Source organism: Conger conger, chromosome 15 (assembly GCF_963514075.1).
Source record: "Conger conger chromosome 15, fConCon1.1, whole genome shotgun sequence".
Taxonomy (NCBI): Eukaryota; Metazoa; Chordata; class Actinopteri; order Anguilliformes; family Congridae; genus Conger; species Conger conger.
In genome coordinates this window covers 26,217,118-26,229,028 of record NC_083774.1, presented here as the reverse complement: position 1 = coordinate 26,229,028, position 11,911 = coordinate 26,217,118, and the positions used below count along the sequence as shown (strand labels likewise).

At 39.6% G+C, this 11,911-nt stretch overlaps 1 protein-coding gene across 1 annotated transcript; it reads right to left on the bottom strand.

Moving 5' to 3' along the window:
* Nucleotides 1-1,315: 1,315 nt before the first annotated feature.
* LOC133111483 (tryptophan 5-hydroxylase 1-like) lies at nucleotides 1,316-10,343 on the bottom strand. Its single transcript, XM_061221883.1, has 11 exons — nucleotides 10,288-10,343; nucleotides 10,213-10,229; nucleotides 8,609-8,632; nucleotides 8,144-8,235; nucleotides 7,346-7,413; nucleotides 6,297-6,493; nucleotides 4,796-4,931; nucleotides 2,789-2,915; nucleotides 2,282-2,377; nucleotides 1,876-2,009; nucleotides 1,316-1,487 (listed from the first exon to the last, which is right to left on the bottom strand). Exons 4-11 carry the CDS (start codon nucleotides 8,174-8,176, stop codon nucleotides 1,316-1,318), a joined length of 963 nt encoding a protein of 320 aa, XP_061077867.1. The 5' UTR covers nucleotides 8,177-8,235; nucleotides 8,609-8,632; nucleotides 10,213-10,229; nucleotides 10,288-10,343.
* Between the last annotated feature and the right edge of the window lie 1,568 nt (nucleotides 10,344-11,911).

The following is an 11,911-nucleotide window of genomic DNA, read 5'->3' as shown; positions in this document are numbered from 1 at the left end:
GTGCAAATGAACACAATAAACACATAGCAGCCTGTAAGTAAGAACATTCAGGAACATTGGATCCCTTGAGCAGCTTAAATTTATTTCAATAAATAAACAATCATAATCACTATAATTATAATGATGTATAATATAATTACATTTGGGGAAAAAATGGAAATAAACAATGAAAATGATCAGACTCATCCAACTGCAGTAATGCAATGTTAGTTCCAGATGAGCAGCGACTACAGACCATCTGCAGTTTCAGACAGTACATGCATAATATGCAACAACATCAAATATCCTAGTTACATCAACACTGATCTAGCTAAGCAGTTTGATGTAAATATGAGCCATATATGTCATCACATAGGCGCTCAACTGAATCAAGACAGATTTGCTACAGCTTTACTAAAACAGCATAGATGCAGTTATGAAGCAAACGGAATTAAAAGCTATCCTGATAACATAATGTGAGACAATTTTGACACAGGATCAAGTTCAGTTTTAATACTAAGTTATATGGGTGACAGCAAACTCAGCATAAGGTTGGCTTGCTACATGACTAGAATGATTGTTTGCTAGGTAGTATCTAAGTTTTGGGTTATTTGCTGGAATTGTGAAGTAATGTTTCCTTTGTGTTGTAAACTAATTTATGAGCTTATTATGGGATGGCAGATTGTTGTTTTCCAGATAGCAGTCGGACCTGATGTGTTAATCAGCAAAACATCTAAAGAAAATAAGTGAATCCATTTGTTTTAACATTTTACTAACTTTTTAGTGATTACAATATAAATGGGATGATCTACAATGAGGTGAGTTATATGATTTAAAGTATATGAGTTATATGATTTAAAGCACTCTGCAGTGGGTAATTCTTGTGCATTAAAATCATTACATTAATCCATTATAAAATGTGTATATGTTCAGATACATTGATACTGGGTGGCAGTGTCATAACTGTATTGCAGATAAACGTATTGCAATACTATCCTGTAACGATTTCTTCCCCATCCATACTGCCATGCATCACTCTGGTGGGTGCTACACATTGTTGATGGCTGTGGAGAGTTGGCCCCTCATCACTGTAAATCTCTGAGTGTGAGAAAAGCACTATAGAAATGCAAGCCATTATTACTATTACTGTATTAATGTCTGCCACTAGAACGCCTGGGTTTTGCAGCTCTCTATCACTAGGACACATAGGTTTTCCGGTTGTCTACTGTGAGAACATCTGGGTTTTGTAGTTCTCTGCAACTTGGGCACCTGCGTACTGTAGTTCGGCCACTTGGGCACCTGGGTATTGTAGGGAACTGTGCCATGAGTCAGGAATTCAGACGCCTTGTTTATTCAGCCGACGAAGTGCATCTGCCACAGTGTCCAGCTCGTATTTGAGTTCCTCCACCACGCCGATGACACTGGAAGTGTCCTTCAGGATGTCCACGCTCCGGGTGTAAGGGTTGTATCGCACTGTGAAGGGCCGCTTGATGCTCTTAGCAAACTCCCTTATCGTTGGGACAAATGAACAGGACAAATTAACATTTAGGGTTTCAAGAAAAATAACAGCACACATGATTTAGGGTTTTAAAAATAGACTAGGTTTTTAAAATACTTCAAGGAAAAGGCCATTGGACATTCATATGGTGGAAACTTCTGAATGTATTTGGCAAAGGAAGAGGTATAGAAGTACATTGCTTATGGGAGACCTCTGGCATTCAGATCATTCTTACTTAATTTACTCATCAGACAATGAATAAATATTCATTCAGTGAATACAATTATTTTATTATTTTATTTACTGCGAAAGTAAGGGGCTTATCAATGCGTACTTTATTCTGCCATGACTCAGGCATGCGACAGTATCCTGTGAAAGTCTGTATGGCGGCACCCTACCTCATCTTGACTTTGGCCTCCTCAAAGCTGTCTGACACAAAGTAGACATCCTGGAAGGTGGTGATGATGCATTCCTGTTTGCATGCCATTCTGGGGTCAAAGGGTATGACCGTGGCATTCCCAGACAGGGCGTGCTACAAGGAGATGAAAAAGGGGATAGCTGCTTTAAGGAAGACCAAAGGGAAATGAGCGCTTATTTTACCTACAGTTGCATATGCTGTTCGAACAGACGATCCCACAGAGTAACACAGACTAGCTCTAAGTTCCAGTTTATTTTAGACCCATTTCAACTTTTTAAATCATATTTATTTTTGTGGTTTTACAGTTAACTTGAATTTGAGTAAGATATTTTGATGGTGGTGGATGGTGGCTATGTTTTATCTCACTTAATCTAATTAATCCTTACCTTCAGCTCACTGATGGATGATAGCAAGCCAGCTCCATAAGCTTTCAATCTCCCATCCTGTTTGCACAGCCCAAACTCCACTGTGAAGAAGTAGCACTGCAACACAAGGTATGAAGTGTTCTCAGCTTCACATGATACTCAATCAATCACTTAAATCGACAATTGATTAGCCACATTAGCTCAGGACGCAAGAGCGGTTGTCTGCCATCTGGAGGATTGCCCTGGTTGTGTCGAAGTGTCCCTGAGCAAGACCCCCAATTGCTCTGAACAAGCTGATTGGTACCTCGCATGTCAGCCTTTCACCCTTGGCACATGAGTGCGTGTGAGAATGAGAGGCGAATGAGAGGCGTTATTTGTAAAGCTCTATTCAAATGCAGTCCATTTACCATTTTTAAAATCAATGAAATGCAGACTGGCTCAATTGGGTGCCCTCTCTGTAATCAATCCAAAGTCAGGTACAGTGTAGTACAGAGGACTGAATGAGGGGTGTGGGCGTGTGGTGCTTACGGTAGCCAGCTTCTGAACAGCCTCGTCAGAGGCACCCAGTGAGGCCAGGCCCATCTCCTGGGAGAACTGGGCGAAGCTGGGCTCTGCCAGGAGAGGCACGTGGCCCAACAGCTCATGGCATGTGTCCCTGCAGTGAGATACACAGACACATATGTTACACACATCTCCCTGGAGTGAGATACACAGACACATATGTTACACACATCTCCCTGCAGTGAGATACACAGACACATATGTTACACACATCTCCCTGGAGTGAAATACACAGACACATATGTTACACACATCTCCCTGCAGTGAGATACACAGACACATATGTTACACACATCTTCCTGCAGTGAAATACACAGACACATATGTTACACACATCTGCCTGGAGTGAGATACACAGACACATATGTTACACACATCTCCCTGGAGTGAGATACACAGACACATATGTTACACACATCTCCCTGGAGTGAAATACACAGACACATATGTTACACACATCTCCCTGCAGTGAGATACACAGACACATATGTTACACACATCTCCCTGGAGTGAAATACACAGACACATATGTTACACACATCTCCCTGCAGTGAGATACACAGACACATATGTTACACACATCTCCCTGCAGTGAAATACACAGACACATATGTTACACACATCTGCCTGGAGTGAGATACACAGACACATATGTTACACACATCTCCCTGGAGTGAGATACACAGACACATATGTTACACACATCACCCTGGAGAGAGATACACAGACACATATGTTACACACATCTCCCTGGAGTGAGATACACAGACACATATGTTACACACATCTCCCTGGAGTGAAATATACAGACACATATGTTACACACATCTCCCTGCAGTGAAATACACAGACACATATGTTACACACATCTCCCTGGAGTGAGATACACAGACACATATGTTACACACATCTCCCTGGAGAGAGATACACAGACACATATGTTACACACATCTCCCTGGAGTGAGATACACAGACACATATGTTACACACATCTCCCTGGAGTGAAATACACAGACACATATGTTACACACATCTCCCTGGAGTGAAATACACAGACACATATGTTACACACATCTCCCTGGAGTGAGATACACAGACACATATGTTACACACATCTCCCTGGAGTGAAATACACAGACACATATGTTACACACATCTCCCTGCAGTGAAATACACAGACACATATGTTACACACATCTGCCTGGAGTGAGATACACATACACATATGTTACACACATCTCCCTGGAGTGAGGTACACAGACACATATGTTACACACATCTCCCTGGAGAGAGATACACAGACACATATGTTACACACATCTCCCTGGAGTGAGATACACAGACACATATGTTACATTTGTGTCCCTGGAGTAAAGCACATGAATAGATGTGTAATGTAATGTGTGTAATGTTACACACATGCCCCTGGAGTGAAATAGATGAGATATGAACGTCAATTACAGACTCAAAAACCTACAATGAAGACTTAAAGCTCTCCTATACCAGCGCCAAGGAAGCAATTGAGTACAACTGACTAATCAGAAACAGCTGAGAAGCCAACTGTCTGATTACTTTTGGTCCCTGGAGTAAATCACATACTGTACATGTTACATTTGTGTCCAAGGAGTGAAACTGACATACTGTATGTATATGTTACATACGTATCCCTGGGGAAAAGCACATGAATATGTGTGTAATTTAATGTCATGTAATGTAATGTATGCATGTCTCTGGAGTTAAACACACATCCATCTGTGCCACACTTGTCTCCCGGAGCCAAACATACATACATATACTCTGACACGTGTACATAAACAATACACACATGGACTCAGGAGTCAAACCAGAATACTTTATATTTTGATGAAATATTTAATCTTTCCAACAAATATTAGGTGGCTAGTTAGCTTGATAGCTGCATTTCATTGCTAAATAACTCGGTTTGTGCCAAATGAGTTTAATAAGTGCACTCACGGTTCGGGAGTGTAGAGCGGATCGGAGCTGTGGCGTATGTACTGAGTACAGTGGAAGACCCGAAATGCCAGACCTGCCAGGAAGTCTCGGGGGGAGAGGTAGCCTGCCACAGGCCGGATTGTGAAGCCTGTATGTTCTGAATCCCACACACAAAGAAGTGCCACGTTAACTGACAGTACCAAAAGAAAGTTAAACCTGTAGTCTGAATCCCACACACAAGGAAGTGTCACATTAACTGACAGTACCAAAAGAAAGTTAAACCTGTAGTCTGAATCCCACACACAAGGAAGTGTCACATTACCTGACAGTACCAAAAGAAAGTTAAACCTGTAGTCTGAATCCCACACACAAGGAAGTGTCACATTAACTGACAGTACCAAAAGAAAGTTAAACCTGTAGTCTGAATCCCACACACAAGGAAGTGTCACATTAACTGACAGTACCAAAAAAAAAAGTGTTTGACCTATTTCTGTACATTTTTTACGAGCATTAAGTTGAGAAGTGCACATCCACAGGCAAATCCAAAAAAGTTCAATCCACAGGCACCAGAATGAGGCAAATTATACTGGGCCTGACCTTTTAAACATTTATATGTTTGATGTTCCAGACTTTCTTCTTCTCGACAATTTGTAATGCTCAATCTCAACATATTTGTCAGAGCTCATTGCCGCAATCTCTGCTATTGATTTGGAAGAGCAGATGCAAGCATCTCGTTCACAAGTTGGGCTCACACAGGGTTGAGTCACAGGAAGACATTCACAAGCAGCTCTACAGGTGGACTTGCAGGTGCCCAATCGTCCAGCGGGGGTCACTGCTGCGCAATGAGGTGCTGTCATAAGACTGTAACCCTCCCAGCTCTGGGCAACCCTAGAACCAACTGTGGGTGCCCCGGGATTGGGAGGATTTCAGAGGGCCAATGACACCACTTGCTCTTTTGTAGTTGGTGTTTGTAGCATCAGTGGCCCAATGGTTCAGTGACCCAGATCTTTGAGCAGAGGTTGTGAATTAGAAAACGTTACAGGAAAGAGCTGATGGACAGCTCCAGAAGCTTCTTTTCAGAGTAAAATTTGCAATGGGACAATGTAGGGGCCAGAGCAGACTAGTTTTGGCTCACACTTATTTCTTCCATAGGCTTCTGTGGTTTCTCTGAGTACATTTCCGTACAGGGTGGGAGTGGCAGGCCCTCCACCATCTTAAAGTTTTAACATATAGAAATTAAACAACGCAAATGCTCTCAATGGTTATTGCTAGAGAAATGTCAGTGGGAATATTAAAAAAATATGGTATTTGTTCACAAAAAAAAATCATAGATTGGCACTTTAATGGAATGAAAATGTGTCAGAAGGCCTGGCAATACCCATGATATGAGCTAGCAGCCAAGAGCTCTGTGAAAAGCAAACTACACACCAACAGATGACAGACATGCAGACAGAGAGAGGGGCTGCCAACAGAGCCCCCCCCCCCTCCCCATCCGCTCAGCAGGGTCACGCCCCCGTCTCACCCCAAAGGAAGTGGGAGACGTCCTCCAGCTGTGGGATGTTGTCCTCGCGACAGTCGCAGTGTTGAAACAACAGCGGCAGGTTTCTCACATACTCCCGGCAGGCGTAGGAGGGGTACAGCTGGCTCAGCTCCCTGAAAACCACACCCCATGTCTTCACTTCCTCCTCGGTGTACTGAATGCGAGGGATGGGGTCCCCACTGATGGGGAGAGAAGGACAGAGAGATGGTGTCAAAGATGGTTAACTGTACTACCTAGTTAATGTGTAAAATTACAAGTAAAAGTGGAACATTGGGCCTTGCAAGAACCACTCGTATGAACAGTTTTTTATTTAGACATTTTTCCAAGGCTGGAACAGTTAAAAGTTGTCCCGACCTGTCGTGCCAATCATGTAAGCAATGCGATCCATTCCCTTTCTGCATTGCTCATTTCTACCCTCAAATAGATATGTATGTCAAGAATACATGAGGCCCAAGGTCTGCAGGCTGTATTCAGACTGTAGTCAATCAAAGTACTTACTGGACATGCTTTTTAGCCAAATATGGTTCAATATGTGAATATGTTTACAAATATTGAAGTGTGGGGATTAGGAAAACAATGATCACTTGAGCTAAACTGAAAGCAAGTCTGTGTTTTGAGAAAAAAGATTTACAGCATGAACAAATAGTCAATGAATCTGCTGTCAATCTGGCATGGTAACATCCCAACCAAATGTCAAACCCACTTCATGAAGAACTATGGTGTAGAATGGCACAAATAAATCATTTTCACAAAATTGAATTGTTGGAATTGTTTTTATCAGAATATTTTCTGAGCCTTCTTGGAATAAAAAAAAAAAAAACTAAAGCTTGTTTAGTCAGTGAGGAAAATGTTGAGTGTTAATTCAACTCAGAAATCATGTACATCAAAGTAAAATGTACATTTTTCTCTTTGTTGAATCAACACAGTGGGTATACAGTAAATCTGTTAAGATATTATTCTCTTTATTTCTTAAATTTATTCAAGAATTTGTGGAATTTAGCACATCATGATTCTCCCGAATGCAGACTTACTGTTTGTAGCTCATGGCTATATCAGCAAAGTGCTTCCTCCTCTTGCGGTAGACATTGTCCTTGAAGCCCTGCAGAGAAATGACAGAGCCATCATGACTGCCTTTCATATAGAAGGATAAGCACTACACCGGTTCCCCTGTGGACATGCCAAGAGGTGGAAAATCCAGGTTCAGAAAATAAAAGTCCACCACAGATTTTTGTTCCAATCACCTGGATTTGCATCTTCAGCCAGGAGCAATTAGTGAGATCAGCAGGTTGGAGTTTACGGACAGAAGAAACACATGGCAGGACTTTTACTTTCAGACCCCCACCACTGTCAGAGCAGGAAGGATGTTCTTGAAAGCGAAGGGGTTTTACTCCATTCATTACGTGCTCAAAAATCGAAAAAGGCCTCGATTTTTAGGTCTGAACATATGGGCTTGGAATGAGCTGCTTGTTAAATTACTTGTTTTTCTGCCCCTTTTTGGCGACTAATAATATTTGGCTCTTTCAAAACTGATATGTATGACTGTTTTGTCATACTACCATGCCATACCACCCAATAATCTATCTCCTTAGATGTTGGTAAGACCTGAAAACAGGCCTGTGGAGAATTTTCAACAACGCATGTTACAAACTTGTACATACAATCGTACAAAATATGGATTTCTAATTGAATATTAGTTATTACTGCAAGAGATGAACACTTTGTGATGTTGATGGAAGCAAGTAGAGCAAGCTGTCATCATTTTCATGACAGTATGGTACAGGTTGGATTGTTTCTGACAGAAGCATGTTTAGTTTTATGAATACACTCACCGGATGGTCTGCATCCAGATCCGAGCCGTACATTAGCACATGGTTGGAACATTTATCCAGGTCCGAGATTTTTTTAGGGAACCAGGGAACATCTGAAACAAAAACAACACCTGAAATGGACGTCAACACTGAAACAACATCTCAAACGAACATCAGCACAGTCACTAGATCTGAAATAAATGTAGACATAGAAAACATATCTTAAACGAACATCAGAACAGCCACTAGATCTGAAACAAACATCAACACAGATAACACATCACAAACAAACATCAGCACAGCTACTAGATCTGGAACAAACATAGATACAGAAGCCACATCTCAAAGGAACATCAGCACAGCCACTAGATCTGAAACAAACGTAGACACAGAAACCACGTCTCAAACGAACATCAGTACAGCCACTAGATTTGAAATGCCAGCACAGCAACTACATCTGATTCCACATCCACTTATTACCAATACCCTTTTCTAGTAGTTTTGTCAGTTCTTTTCCAGCTTTTTTACAATCACTAACAAGCAATTTACTTTTCAAACAGTTAGCACAGCAGCACTCGATGTGAACCAAACTGTGAGCGACATTTTAATTGCTATGACAAAAAATACATTCAGTGGACACAGTTTTCAAAAATCCTGAATTAATTTCTCAGTCAGGCTCAACAACCAAAAAAAAGAATTGTACATTCCTACAGTCCAATTTGCAAATTTGTTTCCACACACTTTCAAAAGTGAGACACGATCAAGTACAAAACCTAACATACAGGCTAAAATTCAAGTGGATAGCAATTTGCTAAGTCAACAAAGTGCCGATTGAATTGGTTATTGAATAGAACGATCACATCTTACAGATGGTGACCTGACCAGGTGTTGAGGGGATTTCAATTTAATCTTTGGAATGATTTTCTTCAAGATGGACCCAGGAAGAAATACAGAAGTCGGTGAAAGAGGAAGACAAATGGCTGGAAGATGGAGGGGCAGAGGGAGTGGAGTACAAATTAGTGGTTCCATTCAACACAGAGGATGGATGCTGGATGCCTGGATATATCAGCTGGAGATTGCCAGGGATGGATCAGGCATGCACAGAGGTTCTTTCCCAAGTGTATAGCAGGAGTGGACACATGGTGTGATGTTGATGAGAACATATGGCCAAATGAAGTAGACTGGTTTGACAAAAACCAGCGTACATGTGACTTTCAGTATTTGTTTCAACTGTATACTACATCCATGTTATTGTATTTGAGTCTTGGAATTTTGGTTTCTCAATTTCATTTGTAATGGCTCTGTGTGCCAATAAAACCTTTACTGTTGCATGTCTATGACTGGTCCCTGCTGCATATACTGTGGTATATTCCATACAGTAAAGATTCTGCTTTGAAATGGAGTCTACACTCAGTCAGCACTTTATTAGGTATTGATTAAGACTAATTAAGTCTTTTGCTGCTGTAGCCTATCCGGTCAGAGGTTTGATGCATTGTGTGTTCAAAAATGCTCTTCTGCATACCACTGTTGTAATGTGTGGTTATTTGCGTTACTGTCACCTTCCTGTCAGCTTTTCCAGCCGCAGAACTGCCACTTACTGGCTGTTTTTTGTTTTCGCAACATTCTGAGTAAACTCTAAAGACTGCTGTGCATGAAAATCCCAGGAGATTAGCCGTTTCTGAGATATTCAAACCAGCCCAATCTGGCACCGACAAACATGCCACGGTCGTATATGCATGATTTTATGCATTGCACTGCTGCCACACGATTGGCTGATTCGATAATTGCATGAATAAGTAGGTGTATACTTGTTCCTAATAAAGTATCAGTGAGTGTATATAAATAAATAAAATAATAATAATATATATTTTTAAATTGCTACATTATGAAAGAAAGAACAAAGTAACATTTTAATAACAAAACAAAAGAAAAACGAGAGCAAAAATGACTTGCTACTTTGAAGAAAATAGTGCATCTACTGTAATGCCACTGCTTGTTAATGTTTTTTAGATCATTGTGTTATGATTGACAAAGTATTCTAGTTGAAAAAACTAGTGCTTTGTTGAAAGATTTCATTTAAACACGAATGCCATGAATGTGACCAGTTGTATTTACCTTCTGCAGGGAAGCAGTACTTGTTAGGCGAGTCCACATCCTTTATGTTCATCTGCTTTTGCAGCAACTGGATAATCTCATCTAACTGCTCGTTGTTGCTCTGGATGTCCAAAAGGATCTCAACCTGAGAGTTACGCCTCTTTGATTTTCTGGATGAGATCTGGAGTAAATTTACCTGCTTTTCCTGTCAAACAGATACAGGAGTTCATAGTCAAAATATAAACAATAAGCACAATATTTCATCACTGAGTTTAACACAGGCTCATTTAAAAAATGTACTCAGTAAAGCAATATTATGGATGTAGGGTCAAAAATAAATAACAAAAGTGCATAAAATATAACATTATTAAAAATGTGTAATTGAGGCCCAAATGTGTAATCAACAATTATGTACTAAAGTATAACCAAAACTGAGCCAATGAAGTTGATTAACTGAAGCCAGTTTGCAGCCACTATGGCACTTTGTAACAGCTCTACCTGGAAAAGCTTCAGCGTTCTCAGCAACCCCCCTGTTTCACTCCTGATGGATAATACAAGTGTTGCTTGCGCGCTTTCTGTGGATACATTCCTGTTGTCTTTGTTGTCTTCAACCTATGGATATTTGGAAAAATATCTGTATAAAGTGAAAGAGCACAGACAAATGTGTCGTTCGGGATAGTCTCTGATTTCAATTAATATATACTTTTAGTAAATGTATTACAATATATACTATTAATGTGCATTATATTAACGGAGATACGCAAAGTGAAACACGAATAAGAATACACCGGACAACAAACGCATAAAATGACTACTGAACATTGTTGGCACTTCTTTAAATTAACTGAAATGCAATGGATTCATATAAAAGCGAGCAGGACGGTCTAACAAACAGTTGCACGTTTATTGGATCATCCTGCCAGACCACGTGCAAGCGAAATAAATGAAACTAGAAATTTCAAATTATATTGTAATAAGACATCACAGAAGAATATTTCAGGCCGTACACAGAATAGAGCCACAAAAGAGACTTCATATGCGCACAGTTTTTTGGATGAGATTTATCATTAAAAAGCGCTTTTACGCAACATAATTCGTTGATTGCCACCAGACTTGAGAATACAACATTTTGCAACGTTTTTCGTCTTCGACTTATATTGTGTCTCGTTTGTATTCCAAACCCCTTTACAAATTCTGAACATAAAATGTTACTGTACAGTTTATTCAAACAGTATATATATATATATATATATATATATATATATATATATATATATATATATATATATATAAATATATTTAAAAAAAAATATATATATATACATATTTATATACATAAATATATAAAAAAAATAATAAAAAAATATATATACATACATATATATATATATATATATATATATATGTATGTATATATTTTTATTTTTTATTTTTTTTTACTTGCGAACACATAAACATGAGTAGACATAACACAGACGTAATATTGACTTATAATTATGAATGCGTTCCTACCTCATTGTTTTTCCGCATTTCTTCAAAACACAGGTACATAGAATCGAAAGATCTTCTTCTACACAGCCCATCAATATTTTTTGAATACATGGCAAAGTCTCTTATTATTTAAATAATGCTGTATGCCCAAATCAGCTGTTCTGGTAATTTACCGGTCCATGTCCCAACGCTGAACGCACCACG